This window comes from Erigeron canadensis, chromosome 4 (genome assembly GCF_010389155.1).
Source record: "Erigeron canadensis isolate Cc75 chromosome 4, C_canadensis_v1, whole genome shotgun sequence".
NCBI classification, from domain to species: domain Eukaryota; kingdom Viridiplantae; phylum Streptophyta; class Magnoliopsida; order Asterales; family Asteraceae; genus Erigeron; species Erigeron canadensis.
The window spans coordinates 22,532,808-22,554,378 of record NC_057764.1 but is presented as its reverse complement, the minus strand read 5'-3'; the positions used below and the strand labels follow the sequence as shown (position 1 = coordinate 22,554,378).

Sequence of the window (21,571 nt, the reverse complement as noted above, 5' to 3'; positions counted from 1 at the left end):
AATTCACTTACAAGTTAGAAGTCGGGTTTTGTTTTTGTATATGAAATTTTATTAATTAAATTTTTATTATTTTTTCAAAAGGCGAATATATATAAATTCCACACATTACTAATATATGTGTCCCCGATGGGATTTGAGCTCATAAACTTTTAATTGACGAGTCAGCTCATATACCACTACACTAAAGGCCTAATTCTCATGTCCATAATATAATGTCCTTCTACACACCAGTTTTCTATCTAGCAATGTAATTATACCAAGTTTGGCAGGCTTGCACCCATGCTAGCCTCAAACTGCGCTTGCTGTGAAGCCATTTGCATATGAAGCTGAAGCCTCTGGAGCTGGACTTGTGTATCCATAACGCGTTGGAGCTGGGCTTGTGCATCGGTCACACTGTCCCCTTCACATTCTTCACAATCAACACAACCAAAATGTGTACCATAATCACATGGTTCACAATAGTACACCCATCGTTCCTTTGGGACTTCTCTAAACATGACAGGTAAACTTATCTCTTTCTCCTTTCATTGGGAACGAGTAGAATAATTTAAGCTCGTGCTCGTGCTCATGATCATTTTGTTTCATTGTTTCAGGTAAGGTTACACATTGGATGTAATCAAATGTACAGATAGAACAGTGATAGGTATAACCTGTACAGTCACTAAAAGATGCATTACAAGTAAATTCGCCATTTTCATTGTTGTAAGGCGCTACTGGGAGTAGAGTCAGAGGGTGTTCGGGTTGTGACTTGTGGCGGATCTCTTTCTTCATGTTAAAGCATGATTCATGAAGATGAAGTCACATTTTGGTTCGACAAATAAATAGCCCTTACCAACTAGGGTGTCTTCACATGCTGAACAAGTAATTTCATTTTCTTTGCTTTCTTGTAAATCAACTACAGATAATATTTAAGGGTGGCTGTTATGCATAATCTTTTTATCTTTTGATTCATCTTGAGGCATCGAAGGATGTTGGGGTCTAGTAATTGGATGTTGAATAGTAGTAATAGAAACAGAAGGTCCAGTGTGACCCATTGTAGAATACTAGGCATTAGAACTGGAACTCTGAGAAATATTTGGAATGGAAACAGAAAGATTATGTTGAGGCATTGATGGATCTTGGGTGCTAGTAACCGGATTAGGTGGATTGGTGGGGACGGAAACAGAAGGTGCAGTATGATCTATGCAAGGATATAGGGGGACCAGGAACTGTATTTTCAGAATAAGTGGGAATGGTAAGAGGTCTGACATGAGAAACTGAAGTTTGGGCAAGTAGAATAGGATTCGGAGGATTATTAGGATTAGAAACTGAATGACCAGTGTGAACCATAGATGGATATTGTGCATTAGCAATCGGATATGATAAGTTGTTGATCATCAGCAGTCGGAATTGAATTCTGACAACTAGGTGGAGCTGAAACATATGCTAGATCATGGCCCGTGGGATGATATTGATCAGGAGGCGAACTTGGAGGCATTTGAGGATTCTGAGCAGTGGTGAACGGAATTGGAAGACTATGATCAGGGACAGAAGGTCCAACATGAGAACCTGAATCTTAGGCGCGTGGAATAGGATTCAGTGGATGATTAGGATTCGAAACAGAATGACCAGTTTGAACCATGGACGGATATTGGGCACTAGCAATCGGATTTTGATAAATGGTTGGATCATGAACTGCAGGAATTGAATTCTGACGACTTGGTGGAGCAGACACATATGGTACATCATGGCCCGTGGGATGATATTGATCAGGAAGCGAACTTGGAGGCATGTAAGGATTCTGGGAAGCAGTGAACGGAATTGGAAGACTGATCAGGTACAGAAACAAAGGGAACATTGTGAACCATGTTAGAATTTTGTCCATTAATCTTGGACTAGTTCTTAGAGAGATGAGTTTTCTGAAAACTTGTGGGCTTGTGGCCCTAGAAATGGAATAAGCACATTGAACATGAAGGTCGAATTCACAATCAGAACAAGAATAGGAAAAGCCAGTTCCAATGATTTCACAGGAATTGCCGTAAAAGCAATTGGAAGGGTAAGTTGGGTAAGGCACCAAAGAAAGGTGATGCTGAGGGTGTGATGGGTGTTTAAGAGATCTAGTGCTCGGTAGCATTGCTCGTGAAGGAAAAAGTTGCATATCCAGCAAACAAATACGGTTCCGACGCTGGTAAGTTGCAACTAGAACATGAGACTTCAATGCCTTCAGGCATCTGGTGTATGATTAAGTTGTGTAAGTGGCTGAAATGCTTGTAATCACCTTGATCCATCCCTTTTTTCTTCCCCGAATTAGTTTTCTTTTGGTTCAATGGGAAATTAAGAAAGTTTATGAAGATAAACAAATAGAAGAAGTTGTGCAAGTATCTAGCATTGGACTTGGTTAGATTGCCAACTATTTCCTCTTAGAGATTCTTCATTTCCAGAAGTTGACTTTGTAATCTATCCTTTTTTCTTTGGTGTCCAACGACTAATGAAAGTCAAAAGATTAACAAAAATAGGGAACAATAAAGCATATGGCAAAATTTAATTCTGTCCATTATGCTCGCTCTTGAACCTAACCATCTGGGCAGTTTGCTGATAGATTATTTCGCATAAATTAACTATACTAATATGCTTTACGATTTTATACTAATTACAAACATTGTTGTTGGGTGAACTGCACATGCGATCCTCTATGGTCTCTTTACTGCATAAGCTGCTAATTGAGACATTGCCATCTATTTTTACTGCTTCATGATTCACATTTTACACTACTACATACTGTGATTCACATTGCCATCTATTGTTACGTGACGTTTTTGGGATTGCGGTGAATTCAAGCTTTGTGTAATTAAATTCCTACTATAAGTAGGATGTCAAAAAGTGTGTTCTACTAAGTATTAGGGTTAGTATTAAAATTAATGAAAACACGCACTAGTTTGCCCAATAAATAGAATTTACCCCTGCTTATACTCAAAAACACCTTATAGAAACAAGTCAGTTTTTTTTTTTTTTTTTTTTTTTTTTTCTGTTGAAAGGTGTGAATTACTTAAGTAGCATTCATTATTATATATTGTAGTATTACATACATAGACGGACCTGCGTAGGATGGACCCATTAGGCAACACTCAGAATGATGTTGAGTAACTAATTTGAACTCCATTTCTTTGTCAATGTCATTGATTATAAAAGGGAAATATTAAATACAGCCCTAAACGTGCGTAAAAAAAACTTGTACCTTCCATATTAAAAGCCCGTCTCATGATTTTCATGGTAAATGTACAAACAATTTATGCACCTTAAACACAGCCCTAAAGGCTGTATTTAGCAAACCCCATTATAAAATGATGGAACGTACATTAAGTAAAGTGTGAAATATATTACTCATAAATCTTTGTGTTAACTACTATCTGTAAATCATGAGAAACAAGAAATACATGCCAATCACATTCTATCTCAAAAGGTATGTTATGGTTATCTTTTGCTTGATTTGTCATTTTTAGATTTTGATCTTTTAAAGCAATCTCTAAAAATTAGAATTGTCTGTTTTTCCTTGGCTCTGTGCAGTAATAACTTGATTGACAGCAGGGGTTTACACGTTGTGTTCAAGTTTTCTGAACAACCAAGACTTTATTTATATATGCTTTTTTGATTAAAAGCTAGTTATAGTTGAAGAGAAAACACCGACAATATATTAAACACAATGTAGATGTGTGCAAATCACGTACTTACACAATGAACTGGAATGGATAACAAAATGATACAAATAATGAAATAAAGAATCGAAAAACAAGGCATATAGAAACATCACACAGAATGAAACCAAGAAATGACAATCAAATAAAGAAAATAAATAGTAATAATTGATAATTGTTGTACCACCAGTTTTTGTATGCCACTAAATCAGGTCTATGCAATCTTGACGAATTTTAGCCTCTAACCGATACCTTTCCAACACAATCTCATGCCTTTGTGCGTCCATCCTGATGCGTTCTTTCTCCCTAGCCAGACTAATTTCTTCCTCCTGCATATTTGAATTCATGGAAGAATGTTGAGGATTGGTAATTGGGTTATGATTTTGAGCACTGGGAGGGTAAACATTTTGTGTTACATAAGAATATTGTTGACTTTGGGACATCGCTTCTTGACCATGATAATAGTTGTTTACTTGAGTGAGTGTTGCAGGATTATTGGTATTCGTATTGTTAGAACTAGACTGAGCACAATAGACATGAAGATCAAACTCACAATCCGAACATGAATAGGATAATCCGGTTCCAGATAGTTTACAAGAATTGCAGTAAAATGAATTGGAGGGATAAGTTGGGTAAGGAAACAAGGTGAGAGGATGAGAAGGGTGTGACGGGTGTTTGAGTGACCGGGTTGCACGAAAGCATTGTTCGTGTAACACGAAGTTGCATTGCCAACAAATGTACATGGTCCCAATGACCAATGAGTTGCAGCCCGAGCACGACATTTTGGCTGCTTCATGTGCTTGGTTCAAGGTGAGGTTGTGGCCATGGGTAAAATGCTTGTGCCCAATATCCATCTGTGTCTCTTTTTTCTATATATTTTAATTTTGGGTTTGGGTATTTGTGTACAATAATGGATATAAATAGAACTATCTTTGCTAAAGAAAACTGTTTAGGGCCTTAATGAGGAATGGAAATGAGAATGGGAATGGTCAATATCTTAAAGTCCACTCTGACTTAGTCAACCAATCAATGCTAGGTTGTCAACTCTTTCTATCTTAACATGTTATTTCCATTTGCTATAGTTTAATAGAACGACCCTTATACTTAGCTGGATAATTGACTTTTATATGATAGCTAGTTAATCGAATTTTATGATAATTAGACTACATATATACGCAGAGTTTTAAGTATCGACGTTAAAACGTTTTGACAACAGATAGAAATTTGGTATTTAAATTGCAAAAATGCAAACATTACATATAGGAATCACAAAACTTTAATAAGTAGGAAAAATCAGATGAACATCGAATAAAAACAAATGGACCGCAAAACACAGTTTTATTCCACAGGAAAAAATTTCACAGATACATAAAAGTCATACAAATTAAGGTTTTGAGGAAACATCAAGTTCAGGTCTAATTCTATGCCGCCTTGGACAGAAAGACAAGTGACAAAGACACAACACTAATTATAGCTTAAGGCATCTTATCTGCTCCCCTGATATGTAATCAGCAATATTTTGTTAGCAATAATCATGACCACAGGTCTAATATGTCTTGCTGAACCATAGCGTTTATCCTAGCATTATCCATTGCTTCCTCAAGCATTACTTCCTCATGCCTCTGTATGTTAGTTCTTGAATCAATGGGAATAGAAGGAGAAGCAGAATCAACATTAGGGACTGTGGAGGAAATTTGGCTATGAAAATGTGGTGATACTATTTCATTGTTTGGATAGGAAATATCGTGTGGGTGAGTAGTAGTCACTGATGGATGCGGGTGATGAAAGGTATTAGCATTAGAAATGGAATAAGCACAATGAACATGGATATCAAAATCACAATCTGAACAAGAATAGGAGAAACCAGTTCCGATGATTTTGCATAAATTGCAGTAGAAGGAATTTGAAGGGTATGTGGGATAAGGAAACAAGTTGAGTGGGTGCATAGGGTGTGATGGGTGTTTCCATGACCGGGTAGCATGAAAACACTGCTCATGTAAGTAGAAATTGCATTGGCTGCAAATGTATACCGTCTTGGTGGCTGTAGAGTTGCAGCCACAACATGACACTTGGACACCTTCTGGCATTTTGTGCAGTGTTAGATTGTGTGTGTGGCTGAAATGTTTGTGTCCAGACTCCATCGGGCCTTTTTTCTTCTTTTTTAGTTATTATAATTATGCGACGAATGTTACATATATATAAGTATAATGGTTACTGGATATGGAATTGGATAATGATATGGCTTGGTCAAGAGTAATGCAACTAATACTAGTTATTCATTGGTTGACTTCATTATTAATAAAATTAAGACAACTTTGTTTAAAGACTTCATGGGGAACAATTAGCCCAAAGTCAACTCTTCATAGGGGAATTGATTTGAGAGCTCGAGACCAGTCATGTTCCAAAAACTACAGAGCCCGGGCAATCAAATAGGACAATATGATAATATAGTTTGTTGAACTGAAGGAGTCAATGGCAGTGAGTGTTTTGTTGTGCATTAATCGGGTTAGCTCAGTTTTTATCATAAGGTTTTCCCATTTTAAGCATCACACATTTGTAACAAATCAGTTGTCCCAATAAAAAACTCTTGCATAATTTCAATAAAAAACATTTGCAGGAAGTGCATTCTTCATGTCACTGGTGTCTGTAACAGTATCATTGTGAAAAGAGTTTTCTGAAAACTTATGGTCCTGGAAATGGAATAAGCACTTTGAACATGCAGGTCGAATTCACAATTAGTAAAAGAATACAGTTCCAATAATTTCACAGGAATTGCGAATTGGAAGGGTAAGTTGGGTAAAGAACCAGAGAAAGGGTATGCTGAGGGTGTGATCAGTGTTTAAGAGATGCAGTGGCTCAGTAGCATTGCTCATGAAGGAAAAAGTTACATTTCCAGCAAACAAATACAGTCCTAACGCAGGAAAAGTTACAACCAGAACACAAGAATTCAACGCCTTAGGTCATCTGGTGCATGATTATGCTGTGCTGGGTGGTGGAAATGCATGCAACTATATTCTTACTAAAATTAGGATGTCAGAAATGATGTACTACTAAGTATTAGTGTTACATACAATTTAGAAAGCACTAGTTGACCCAGTCAATTGATTTTAGCCTTGCTTATCTTTAAAAACATGTTCTAGAAAACAAGGAACATTCATTGTTATTGTAGTATTACATATATGGATCGACCTGCGTAGGGTGAACACATTAGGTAACACTCGGATTGTTGCTGTGTAACTAATTTGAACTCCATTTCTTTGTCGAATTCATTGCGTACATTAAGTTAAGGGCGAATTATATTAAATCTTGTTATTAACCACTTTCTGCAAATCATGAGAAACCAGAAATACATGCCAAACGCATCCTATCCCAATAGGTAAGTTATGGTTATCTTTTGCTTGAGTTGTAATTTTAGATTTTGAACTTTTAGCGGAATCTTCAAAGATTGGATTATTGGAACTGTCCCTTTTTTCTTTGGATTGTGCAGTAATAACTTAATTGACAGCATGGTTTTACACATTTTGTTCATTTGGTTTCTGAACAACCAAGACTTTGTTGATGGAAATCCAGTTATAAGTACAAAAAAAGAACATAGAGAAAACATTGAGAATAAAGTAAGTACAATGTAGATGTGTGCAAGTCAGTTACTTACACAACAAACTGGAATGGATAACAAAATGGTACAGATAAGAAATTGAAGAAACAAATGCAGATAAAAACATCACACGAATGAAACCAAGAAAAGACAATTAAACAAAGAAAACGAATAGTAACAATTGATAACTGTGGTACAACCGGTTATTCCATAACCATTGGGTATGCAACTATATCAGGTCTATGCAGTCTTGACGTATTTTAGCCTCTAACCGATACCTTTCCCTCAGAATCTCATGCCTTTGTGCGTCCATCCTGATGCGTTCTTTCTCCCTTGCCAGACTAGCTATTTCCTCCTGCATATTTGAATATTGATTATGATTTTGAACACTGGGAGGGTAAACATTTTGTGTTGCATAAGAATTCTGTTGACTTTGGGACGCCAATTCTTGATCATGATTTTCAGTATCCGTATCTGTAGAATCGGACAGAGCGCAATGCATATGAAGATCAAACTCACAATCCGCACATGCATAGGATAATCCTGTTCCTGAAAGTTCACAAAGACTGCAGTAATACATATTCTGAATATAAGTTGGGTGAGGTAATAAGGTGAGAGGATGAGAAGGGTGTAACGGGTGTTGAAGTGACCGGGTTGCATGAAAGCATTGTTCGTGCAACACGAAGTTGCATTGCCAACAATTGTACATGGTCCCAATGACCAAGGAGTGGCAGGCGGAGCAGGACATCTTGACTGATTCATGTGCTTGGTTCATGGTGAGGTTGTGATCATGGGTAAAATGCTTGTACCCATCATCCATTGCTTTTCAGTTTTTTGTTCTTTACTTTTGGGTTTGAGTATTTGTGTACAATTAGATGAAATTAGTGGATATAAATAGAATTATATTTGCTAAAGAAAAGAGTTTAGGGCCTTAATGAGCAATGAAAATGAGAATGGGCCTGGTCAAAATTTTAAAGTCCACTCTCACATGGCCAACAAAGCATTTCCTATAGTTTAATAGAACCACCCTTATACTTAGCTGCATAGTTGATTTTTATGAGATTGCTAGATAATTGACCCTTGATTTTAGTTACGTGTGTGTATATATACGGAGAGTTTAAACTATCAACGTTAAAACATATTGAATACAGATAAAAACTTTGGTATTCAGATCGAGAAAAATGCAAACTATCACATGTAAGGATCACAAAACTTTGAGGATCTATAAATAGGTAAGAAACAGACTTAATATTAAAAAAAAAAAAAGGAAGCATGCATTACAAGTAAACATGTGTTGGATACTTTCTTGTAGATGGATTAACTTGACTAATTAAATCATAATAAATATCATATAAGTTTGATGGTATGCTTATATGTGGCGCCCCTGGGAGTGGGTTACAAGGGGAGCTAGCCCCTTACGAAAAGAGACAGAGCCCCTGACGAGGTATGGTAAAAATGTTAGAACTTGAGAGACCAAAAGTAGCAACTTGAAAAACCTTGGAATAACTATTTGAAATACATTTAATGAGCTAAACATTTAAATCTCATTCATAATTTCCTCTCGTCGATATCTTTTTCTTTCTCTGATTCTTTTCAAACACAGACATACCAAACATTCTCTAATATCTGATAGTATTTGATTGAATTTTTTTGGGTGAACCACCGAATTGATTCAATTTGAAAGTGTTTCACGCCTTCAAAGATTAAATTTATATCATGTTCTATACGTATTTTTCTAAATATCACCAATAACATGTCAGTTTAACTTTTGTAGTGTACAATTAAAAAATTATGTATAGATAGTAGTAGTGATGAGCAAAAAAACCGTTGACCCACGCCTGACCCGGAACCGGCCCGAACCGACCCGATCGAAGCCCAAACGGGCCGGGTCACGGGTCACGCATTTGTGGTTTTCGCGGGTCGCGGGCCGGGCCGGGTTGGGTCGGGTGAAGGCAAAAACCGGAAAAAAGTGAAGGAAACCCGTAACCCTCTCGCGACCCGCCCGTACCCGACCCGACCCGAACCGGCCAGGACCTTCACGGGTCGGGTCACAGTTTTGATTTTCATGCATTCGCGGGTCGCGGGCCGGGCCGGGTTTTTACGGGTCGGTCCGGGTTGGGCCATTTGCACATCCCTAGATAGTAGCTCTACACAATTAATATCATTAATCGAAGGTAGTTCTGTAATTAATATCATTTACTAAAAGATACTTTTACAACTAATATCATGTATTGATATTTATGCGAGTTAGGTAAATGATCACATAATAGCAAAGTGGTTAATATATTTCGTTTTCAAGCACACACAAGTTTTGGGTTCAACTCTTTGGAATGACAATTCTGTGGGGTTTTTTCCTTGAAATGCATGTACATCTCTTGGACCCTATGAGAAAGAGTGAAAGTGGTAGGGCCTTACACTTGTATGGTAAAGTGTCCCACAAGGATATTCACAACGATATATCCCTGATCATATATGTATGTATATCATCATCATATTAACAATGCAAGGACTAGAAAGTTTTACCCGACTCTTTCCTCTTCATTTATACTGAATGATGAGGCCACCTATGCATTTCAAGAAAAAAACCTCATAGATTTGTCACTCCAAAGAGTCGAACCCAAAACTTGTGGGTGAAAACAAATAATGCATCGACCACTTGCTATTATGTGATCATCTCTTGGACCCTATGAGAAAGTGTAAGTCCAAATTAAGATGATTAACCCAGCTGGCAAGCAGTTCTAACCTGGAATGACAAGTTCAGAATGCGATCTAGATATGGATATAAATGATAAAGTAAATGACTGAAGTTAATTGCAGGAAACTAAAAGTGAGGAAACTATATAAATAATATATATAAGTCAAGTATATAGCATTGAGACACGATGTACTTTTCAATGTATTTCATTCATTGATATAAACAAAATACAAAGGTTATTGCGGAACAAAGAAAATCACCCATGTGAAAATATCTAAACAACCTTGAAAATATAAGTGATCTAAATAACTTGAAAATACTCGTAAGAATTACTTAGAGTATATCTCACAAATTGCAATGCCAAAATTTCGAGAATTATGCAAGTTGTGAGAAGCCTTGTATTTAAGGCAAAGTCCATGATGACGTGGACAAGGCCGTACAAACACGGTTGGGAACATTTAAGGATTTGAATGACAAATCCTTAACATGCTTGTTTAAGGCCAAGGGTGAAAGTCACTTTGATGTGACTTGACATTTTTATTCACAACCTTTTACTCAATCTATCACTTTACCAGGTACAATGTTATTAATCGGGTAAAGAGAGATAAAGTCAAAAAGGCTTCCTCGTAATCAGTGCAAAAGTGTTGTAAGTACTTTTACACTGAGATGCTCTAGTCTTCGATTAGGTAGAATCTTCTCTGGTCTCTGCTTCTGTGCCTTTTCTATATATAGAAAACCAAAAACTGGATATTTATTCAACCCATCTCATTCAAAGCGCCGTTATAAGAACGGCGCGTTCCGAGGTGTGAAGTGGGAGAGAAGGGACATTTTTTTGGTTTCTTTCTAATCTACTTTTTGAGGAATATGAGTCGAAGCAATAACAAGAATATTTCTAGTTTCAATAAAGTTATGAAAGATTTTGATATATTTATGGAGCCTGTAAAGGAGTTGTGAAATCAAATTATCTCTCGATACGTTCCTCACCTCATTTTGGTCAACCGGCTCTTCAATTTTCCGTCTTTGACTTCAGAATGAATGCTTTCAGTTTGGAATACTTTGGGCTGAAGTGAAGCATGAGTGAACTTATTCCGAAGAGGTTCAGAATTCTGTACAAGTATTCTTCACTGAACTTCAACTATTTTTGGACAAATTATACTTGGTTGATTTTCGACCCAACAGAAAGAGTGAAAGTGGTATGGCCTCACACTTTTATGGTAAAGTGTTCCACAAGGATATTCACAATGATATATCCCTCATCATATATGTATGTATATCGACCATCATCATATTAACAATGCAAGGTTTAAAAAGTTTTACCTGACTCTTTACCTTCCCATCCTATGCTGAATGGTGAGGCCATCTGCCCACCTCATCTATTATTTTACATACCATGACTCTATTTCATACAATCTATTTCTACTAATGCCTCTCATTGTTACACAACCCATTTCCTACCATATTTAAACTTGTGTACAACTTCAAATGGAATTGGTGTGAGTTTAAGAATGGTGATAAGTTAATTTGTTTTTTTTCCATTAGAATCAACAACAAAAACGTCTCATGTGATCACTTCTTTAAAACATCCACCATCCCAAATAAATAAATATTTAGTTTGTTTTTCCTATCATGGTTGGCTACTATAGAATTGACTCCTTATATCCAACACCCGTCGACACTATTCTGTCCCCTTGGATTCCCATGCATGCATGGTTTCATACCATCAAAATTTTCTCTAAAGGCCTTCTTGATAATCTTGGTGATCCTTGCAGTAGTGAAATATTACAAAATGTTGACATTTGATCAAAAACAACTCCAAAATATGTAATATGCAATTTAGGAGAAACCGAACAAATCTTCTAACGGTGGTTGGCCAGTTTGAAAAAGATTTAGCAATGTTGGAAATTCTGAATAAAATACTTGTCATTACTTTATTAATTACAATACAATAAAAATATAAGCAAAGTAAAATAACAAGAATATGATGTAAAACCGAATATGAGCAACAACTGGTTCTAATCCTGCAGAAGATAACAAAACAGTAACAATAACCGTAAAGGAACCGGGCTTGTGTTTGACACAATTCCCTTAAACAGATTCGTCGTCTGTTCCCAGGGTACACCGGCTCAAAGCAGAGTACTGCCGGACTTAAACACTTGCCTGAAAGATGAACGAAACACGGGGATGAGATGCTATTTCAGAGAATTATAGTGAGTTTTCTATGTGTGTGTTTTTCTCATATAATTCATGTATTTTTCATATATCCTTCCAAGAACCAAAATGGCCTTTTATACACACCAAATAGAAATGAAACTCATTTCATAATCAATATCAATAAATTGGTGTAATGTTAATTGCAATTTATTATACGTTATGGAGTACGTATTAGTGAATTTCACTTTCAACTTGCACATAATTATGATATACATAAATCATACGTTATGAGATTGACATTCATTCACTTTTAACTCAATTTGGACATGTCTTAATTTATTGTATAGTCTTGGCCAGAGACTACACACACATCAAAAGGTTCTCAATATATGTTATTCGATCATATATTTATCAATGTCCAAAGTTAGGAAAATACTCACTTTTTCCAACAATCCCCCACATGAATGGAGGTCGATCTCAGAAACAACAGTGTTCCATTCAAGTCTCAACAGTTGAATCTTGCATACGAAAGGTAGGTGTTACCCTTTGAACCTTCGCTCATGAAACGCACTTAGTCTACTGGCTCAGAGTAGACGGCGATGTCTTTGAACTCGTCTGCCGTTTGTGTAGGCGACAATAGACTTCACACAAGACTTTTCCTGACAAAGTCAAGTCCTCATAGTTATGTCCGTTATGGTCCTGGACATGCGCCTGGTTCTGCGAGAGCTGTTAAGTATTGTGCCCCATCAATACCCTAAGAAGCGACCCCACTTCTCTCTCACATAGGTGATTCACCATGTAGGCTACCCGAATCATTAAAAGCCATAGGCTTAACCTTTTAACTTGTCACTTTTAGGAATGGACTAGGAAGATTATTATGCCCTATAATAAACTCCCTTGTAAGGCGTGGGGTTTTATCAAATCCCCCCACAGTGACCTCGCCAGCTCATACAATTAGGTTTTCCTATTGAACTCAGATCTTGGGATCTCCAGTCAGCTGAGTTAGGTTTTCCTTCATATAAACTTAGCCTTTCATGGGCTTCAGTCCCATTCCCATTGACGACTTCTGAACTAACTCTCTGCTTAAGCCTTTTGTTAGCGGATCCGCGATATTATCCTTTGACTTCACATAGTCAACAGTGATAACTCCTGTAGAGATTAGTTATCGTACTGTATTATGTCTACGTCTGATATGTCTATTCTTACCATTGTACATTGTGCTATGAGCTTTGCCGATTGCCGATTGGCTATCACAATGTATACATATGGCTGACACCGGTCTAGGCCACCTTGGTATATCCTCAATAAACTGACGTAGCCATTCTGCCTCTTCACCCGCTTTATCTAAAGCGATGAACTCTGATTCCATCGTGGATCTAGCAATAACCGTTTGCTTAGACGATTTCCACGATATGGTTGTCCCTCCAAGTGTAAATACATACCCACTTGTTGCTCTGGAATCATTCATGTCAGATATCCAATTTGCATCACAATGTCCTTCAATTACTGCTGGAATAATGCAAGCCATAATCACGAGTGTACCTTAAATACCGAAGTAACATGGTCATACAATTCCAATGACTTGAACTTGGGTTACTTGTATATCTACTTAGTTTGCTAACAGCATATGCCAAGTCTGGTCTTGTACAACTCATCAAATACATTAAGCTACCAATGATTCTTGAGTACTGTAATTGTTCAACTGGCTCTCCTCTGTTCTTCGCAAAATGTTGACTCGTGTCAATAGGAGTCCTGGATACATTAGAGTCATTTGCATTGAACTTCTCATGAATTTTGTCCACATAGTGGGACTGACTTAAAACAAGTCCATCATGGGTTCGTGTGATTTGAACCCCTAAAATCAAATCTGCTAAACCCATGTCTTTCATGTCAAACCTTGCCTTTAGGAGATCTTTTGTAGACTTTATCATTTTGTCATTACTTCCAACAATGAGCATATCATCTACATATAGGCACAAGATGACATATCCATCTGGTGTGTCTTTCACATATACACACTTGTCACATTCATTGATCTTGAACCTAGACTCAAGCATGACATTATCGAATTTTTCATGCCATTGTTTGGGAGCTTGTTTTAATCCATACAAAGACTTAACAAGCTTACACACTTTCTTTTCTTGTCCAGGAGCTATAAATCCCTCAGGTTGCTCCATGTAAATTTCTTCTTCAAGATTTCCATTCAAGAAAGCGGTTTTCACATCCATTTGGTGAACTTCCAAATTTCTAATGGCTGCAATGGCAAGCACCAACCTGATCGAGGTTATTCGAGTTACCGGCGAATATGTATCAAAATAATCAAAGTCCTTTCGCTGTTTGTAACCCTTGATCACCAATCTTGCCTTATATTTGTCAATGGAGTCATCTGACTTCATTTTCCTCTTGAAAATCCATCGATAACCTAGTGGATTACATCCCAGAGGAAGATACACTAGCTGCCAAGTATGGTTTTGTAAAATAGAATCTATTTCACTTTTGATGGCTTCCCTCCACTGAGGCCCTTTTGAGGAAGTTACCGCTTCACGTTAAGTTTGAGGTTCACTTTCCACCACATAAGTGTAGAAATCAGGACCGAAAGACTTTTCTGTCCTAGCTCTTTTGCTTCGTCTAGGCTCAATTTCTTCTTCCTCAGGTTGTTCCAATTCCTCTTGAACTGGCTCATTGGGTGTCTCATCTTGGACACTTTCATTGACTACCCTAGACGAATTTCCAGATTCTTTTGCAACGCATGGAAAGATATTTTCAAAGAATGAGGCATTCCTTGATTCCATTATCGATCCTTTATGTATATCTGGAATCTTTGATTCATGCACAAGGAAACGGTATGCACTACTTTGATCAGCATATCCAATAAATATGCAATCAACAGTTTTGGGTCCTATCTTTTGGGCCTTAGGTAGTGGAACAACTACTTTGGCTAGGCACCCCCACACTTTTAGATATTCATAGGATGGTTTCCTTTTCCACCATAACTCATATGGGGTCACATCCTTTTTCTTTTGGGGTATCTTATTCAAAAGATAATTTGCTGATAGAATGGCATCCCCCCACATGTTCTGATTGACACCATAACTCACTAACATGGCATTCACCATTTCTTTCAAGGTTCGATTCTTTCGTTCAACAATTCCATTTGATTGAGGTGAATAAGGTGCAGTGAACTCATGTCGTATTCCATTTTGTGAACAAAATTCAGCAAAAGGTGAGACATATTCACCACCTTTATCACTTCGTACAACCTTGATTTTCCTTTCAAGTTGATTCTCAACTTCATTCTTGTAGGCAATAAAAGTCTCAATTGCCTCATCCTTACTTTTCAGTAAGTAAACATAACAATACTTTGTGTTATCATCGATAAACGTAATGAAATACTTAAATCCATGTCTTGTTGGAATGGATTTTAGATCACACACATCTGTGTGTATCATATCAAGCGGTTCGGTAGCTCTTTCAACCGATTTAAATGGTGCCCTTGTTAATTTGGCTTCAACACAAGTTTCACATTTATGATTTGAGTCAATATGAAAATTTGGTATGCTATTCAATTTAATCAAATGACGAATGGAATTAAAATTGACATGACCAAGTCGACCATGCCACACATTAGAAGGCTCAAGCAAGTAAGCAGAACTAGCACCATTCTTATTCATTCCATTGTTCACAACCATTACATTGAGTTTGAACATACCATTGAGGGCATAGCCCTTTCCAACATAATTACCATTCTTGGTCAACACGACCTTATCAGATTCAAACACAATTTTGAAACCAATCTTGTTCAACTGCCAACCAGACACAAGATTCTTACGAATCTCAGGAACATACAACACATTTTGCAAAGTGAGTTCCTTTCCAGATGTCATTTTCAGAACCACATTTCCTTCGCCTTTCACATCAGCAGTGGCAGAGTTTCCCATAAAGAGCTTTTCACCATTAGTAACTTCCTTGAAGGTGTTGAAAAGATCCTTATCAGCACAAACATGGCGGGTGGCCCCAGTATCAACCCACCATTCCTTGGTATTTGATCCAACCAAGTTAATTTCAGAGATCATCATTGTGAGGTCAGAGATTATGGCAACAAGATTGTCCACATCTTCAGCCATATTAGCTTGACGACTCTCTTTCTTGGGCTGTTTGCATTCACTAGCCCGATGACCAGGTTTGTCACAATTGTAGCAATTGCCTTGGAATTTCTTTTTCACAATTCCACCTTTAGGTCCAAGATTCTGACCTTTTCCTTTGCCTATCTTCTCAACCCGTCCCTTGACTTTGTTACCACGTGAAGATTGACCACTTTCAATAACATTAGCCTTTGCTGAGTTTGGGACATAGCTTTGCTTTTGAGCAATTTTGTTGTCTTCTTCAATACGAAGACGAACAACGAGATCTTCAATGGTCATCTCCTTTCTCTTATGCTTGAGATAATTCTTGAAATCAATCCAACTTGGTGGCAGTTTCTCTATCATGCAAGCAACTTGGAATGTCTCGCTCAGTGTCATTCCTTCAGCATGAATTTCATGGAGCATAATCTGCAAATCTTGAATTTTCTAACACTACACATATTTTCAGACTCTCTATTGTATATCGGTGCACCTAATTGGTCTTCCAGACTGTTATATCTGATTGAAGACTGAAAGTGATAATCATATAGTTTAATACATTAATATATATATAAACAATTCAAAACTTTGATGCTACAGACCTAGAGTACACTTTTAGTTGGCTGCTAACTGTGTAGTTAGAATATGATTGGTTTATTTATAGTTGCTAATAATAATATAATAGTATAAATATAAAATTAATAAAAGCTACATTTTGGTATTACACTATTATGTGATAAAGGTGGGACAAAAAAGGAAAAATAGTAGAAATAAAAAATCAAATAGACATGCTCATAGGCAGCTATGACCGTTGGGAGTTTGAGACCCCTTTTTTGCGAAAATCTTTGAGAACTTTTCAAATCAAACTCAACCGATGATTGTTCTTTACATATGACTATAGCAATATTCGTGCACATATGATAAGAATACAAATCTTCACGTAATTGTATAACGGATGATAATCCATGCTCCACACAATTATAAACTTCAAAATTACACATAAGTTATTCAGAAAACAATTAAAAAACAATAGAATCCAAATCGGGCAAACTTCTTAGAAGGGTCACCCATTCAACACAATATTGCCCGCAGGCTCACGGCTTTATTTCTGGTTGCTCAAGCAAACTTCCCAGAAGGGTCACCCATTGGGCATTGCTGCCGCCTGAGCACGGTTAACTGTAAAGTTCTCCTCTCATCCACAGCCAATGCGCCCAAAACGCGTTGTGTTATGTAAGGCCAATGATGTCACTTATATTCAGTCTGAACTTAAACCAATAGAATATGAATGTTTGGCCATACTGATATATATGTTATTAACTTAGTTTTTGCTTCAAACTGCTATGATGCCCCCTAGATGCTTATTAATTGCTGATTAATTGCAGTTATATGATGTGAAGTGGTATCAGAGCAACCCTTGTGATTGCTAGGAGTGTATGACGCACTTGCATGACTCAACGAGGAAGTTGAGTTGTGTTGAGGGGGTATGAAAGCATACATCGCTGACATACAAGGGGGATCCTGGCTATAAGTAATATCATTGGTCTTACATAACACAACGCGTTTTGGGTGTATTGGCTGTGGATGAGAGGAGAATTCCACAGTTAAGCGTGTTCGGGCTGCAGCAATGCCAAATTGGTGACCGTTCTGAAAAGTTTGTCCGAGCAACCAGAAACAAAGCCGTGAGCCTGCGAATAAAACAGACAATATTGTGTTGTGGTAAGGCGGGGTGTTACACAAATAAAGTTATAATAGGTTTTGTATCTATAAGCCAATAGTTATAGTTTAATTCTAATCTAATAAAGAATTTGAATCTATATAGAACTAAAAATTTTTTTAATAAAATAAACAAATTAAAAAGACATGTGTCGATTTAGGATTATTATGTCCCGTGTCGTTTTAAAAACATCCCAATCATGTTTTAGTTTATTGGTAGATATATATATATATATTATATAATCTAGTTTTAATACGATGTACAGTAGCTATATAGCACTATATAGCAGATTGTATTATAAAAAAATTCGAATATGCCTCATTGATGAGTATGAAATAAATTGTGGTTAAAATAAACCGATGATCAAAGGTAAATTATAATAAACAGTAATGATAAATATAATATATGTTTAGTTACAGTTTTGGATTTATGTTAAATATTTAGAATTACATCAAAATCAAAACTTGTAAACATAGTGGATGACGACATATAGTCTTTTGATTACGGATTGTAAACTCAAATTTTAAAATTTTCATGTTAATAACCTATTATAATTAATATAAGTAATAGAAGTTGAAATATTGAGAAAGAAAAAGAGATAAATTATTAATGATAAAATGATCAATAAAATAAGGTTATAATGTATTTTGTATTAGCTCAGAGTTAGAGTTTGATTCTAAGTCTAATAAGGAAATTAAATCGATATAGAATTAAAAAAAACTAATTTAATAAAATAAATAAATTAAAAGTACACGTGTCGATCAAGGATTACGCCATATATTGTTTCAAGAACATCTCAATCCAGTTTTAGTTTATTGGTAGATATATAATCGTATCAACAACAATTTAATAAATATATATAAATAAGAGTGTAAGACCCCAATGTCATATCGTATGTAATTCAGAGTCTACGAATAAATTGTCCCAGTGAAATTTGTATGCTATAATAGTATAAGATGATCAAAATGAAACTCGTATGGTCAAAAGCTACACATCAAGACTTACATAGACTTAACTTTGTTATCTATTCTATTTAACGGAAGCGATTTGTACTATCCGTCTTTTAATGTATATAACCAAATGTGTTTTGTAGTTTTATATTATAAAACAACAATGTAAAGCTAGGCATATAACGCTAGAAAATAATAGTGTACAGATAATTACCCGTTTGATAATGGTATTGATATTGATGGTTTGGCGATAATGACAATGATGTAAGTGATGATATCTACATATACTATATTGATGATATATTTTTTTATTGTAACACAATCCCTCTATATAACCAAAAGAGGATATATTTTCTCTTAGTTGGTAATTATAAGAGCATACCATATAAGATTTTTCATGATGTGTAATTTTTTCATTAATTTTCAAATTTTAAGCATTTCAAATCATTTAAATTATTCCTAATCACTAATTCTAATCATCATTAATTAATAATAAAATAAAATAAAAAGTAAGAAATATATCTTGAAGTCGGCTCTTGAAGTTTGAGATTTATATCTCTAAAACTTCATACATATCTCTTCGTACGTAAGTTATTATTATTATTATTATTATTATTATTATTATTATATAAGTTTGAGATTTATATATATTCAAAACCTCGTTTACATATTTTTTTTTAATATTATTTTCTAACTAAGTTTTAGTTTATTAACTAGATTTTAGACTTGTGTCTAATACTGAACACGAGGTTTATGATATTATCAATATTAGATGTTCATAAATTTAACTTATAAAAACATATAATTTTGAATGTATACGGTTCTAAGTGTTATATTTTGCAAGTTGTAGTACAATAATCATAGGTTTGTCACTGTCATTATTAGCTGAGACACATTGATGAAATTGTTTGTCGTAGTCATTCCACAAGACACATGCTACAATAATTTCTCTATTATAGATTTTTTTAAACCAGTTATACTCATAATTTGATATTATTAATAAAGATAGTTAGGAATTAAAATATAAATATACTTGTGATCCTGTACTTGACATTCAAGTATATGTATTTGACCATGATGCGGACTCATAACACGCATAGGTTTACTTTCAATCACATGTCCTATGATATTTAGATAATAATTAGGATTTTTTTCATATTCTTTGATAACAATTAGATTTCTTGATTTGAGTGACAATTGAAACTTAAAAAAATTAAATATAAATACCTTTTGTAACTTTTTAAAAAAATCTCCTCAAGTTGATGCTAAAAATAAATATAAATTAAGTATTGAGGGCTAAAAAGTGTAAATTATTTATGAAAAACAAAAAGTGTAAATTAATGAGATTTTTTTTACAAATTAATATAAATACTAATATAATAATATATTTGGATAATGATCATTAGAGTTTTTAATTTATAGCTAATCTAAATGATGACATAAGCGATAGTCAATTTGATGAAATTGAGCGATTTGATTGGTTAATAAGTCATTAGTTCACCTGTCTTATAGTATATATATTAATTAATATTAATATAAGTGATGAGCGTCAACTTTATGATAAAAACCCCTAAGGAAAGTGAAAGGACTAGACTCAATAAATCCGAAAACGCAACTTTTTTATATATATATATATATATATATATATATCCCACTGCGCCGCAGTGGGTCAAACACTCCCCACTGCGCCGCAGTGGAAAGCCTCGGCAAAGAAAGGGACAAAGCCCCACTGCGCCGCAGTGGGCTTGGCACACCCCCACTGCGCCGCAGTGGGAGGAAACCAAATATGATCCAAGGATTCCCACTGCGCCGCAGTGGGCAAAACCACCCCCACTGCGCCGCAGTGGGAGACCTGACCAGCAACCCTAACATCAACTTAACACTTGATCCAACTTGCAACCTTCAAATGTCAAAACGAACTTCTCAAAACACTTTGCAAAGGTTTCCAACAACAAAGTAGACGTATTTCAAACCCAATTACAATATAACTAGTTTCCCAAATCCAAGAACAACCCTAACGGGTCATTTACCCGTTTTGGCAACATTTTCGCCCATAAAGAACAATACCAATTTTTCAAAGACTTTACAACCTAGACATTTACAGAAATATTACCGAAACATGACCCCAAATCAAAATGTACCATGAGCCAAAGGAGAGGGACAACTAGGTATCTACACCAAAAGATTGTCATCCATCCAAGGATGACCTAAATACCTTCAAGAACTTCCAAAAGTTACTTCAAGCTCTAATTCAACTTTCTTCAGATCAACAACACTAGTTCCTTCTTCCAGAACTACCTATAAGAGTGTAAACAACTAAAATATAAGCAAAGGCTTAGTGAATATACTTGCATACATTTACGAATACGAAGGAGGGCAAAGTACAAGGACTTTTATATGTAACCTATGGCATCGTCATGTCACATTTACATATGCACCTTGTACACTAACAATACATATATGGATCCATATAAGCTAAACAACATAATCATGATCATCTATCGGGGTTCTTAGGCCACCGGAGGTTCTTAGGCCTCAATCGATCAACTATCGGGGTTCTTAGGCCCCGGAGGTTCTTAGGTCTCATAAACTATGCCCCACATGGGCTAAACGCCAAATCAATTACCATGCTTGGAACATTCACATCTCATGGTAATTGACCCAACGTATACAC

The 21,571-nt window shown here is 35.9% G+C and overlaps 3 protein-coding genes across 3 annotated transcripts; all 3 read right to left on the bottom strand.

Annotated features, from left to right (window-relative positions):
* Positions 1-3,745: 3,745 nt before the first annotated feature.
* On the bottom strand, positions 3,746-4,558 carry LOC122598671. Its single transcript, XM_043771254.1, has one exon. It carries the CDS (start codon positions 4,523-4,525, stop codon positions 3,875-3,877), a length of 651 nt encoding a protein of 216 aa, XP_043627189.1. The 5' UTR covers positions 4,526-4,558; the 3' UTR covers positions 3,746-3,874.
* Positions 4,559-5,203: 645 nt separating this feature from the next.
* LOC122597172 lies at positions 5,204-5,758 on the bottom strand. Its single transcript, XM_043769801.1, has one exon. The coding sequence runs from the start codon at positions 5,756-5,758 to the stop codon at positions 5,204-5,206; it is 555 nt and encodes a 184-aa protein (XP_043625736.1).
* A 1,737-nt stretch (positions 5,759-7,495) lies between these two features.
* On the bottom strand, positions 7,496-8,086 carry LOC122597171. Its single transcript, XM_043769800.1, has one exon. It carries the CDS (start codon positions 8,084-8,086, stop codon positions 7,496-7,498), a length of 591 nt encoding a protein of 196 aa, XP_043625735.1.
* Between the last annotated feature and the right edge of the window lie 13,485 nt (positions 8,087-21,571).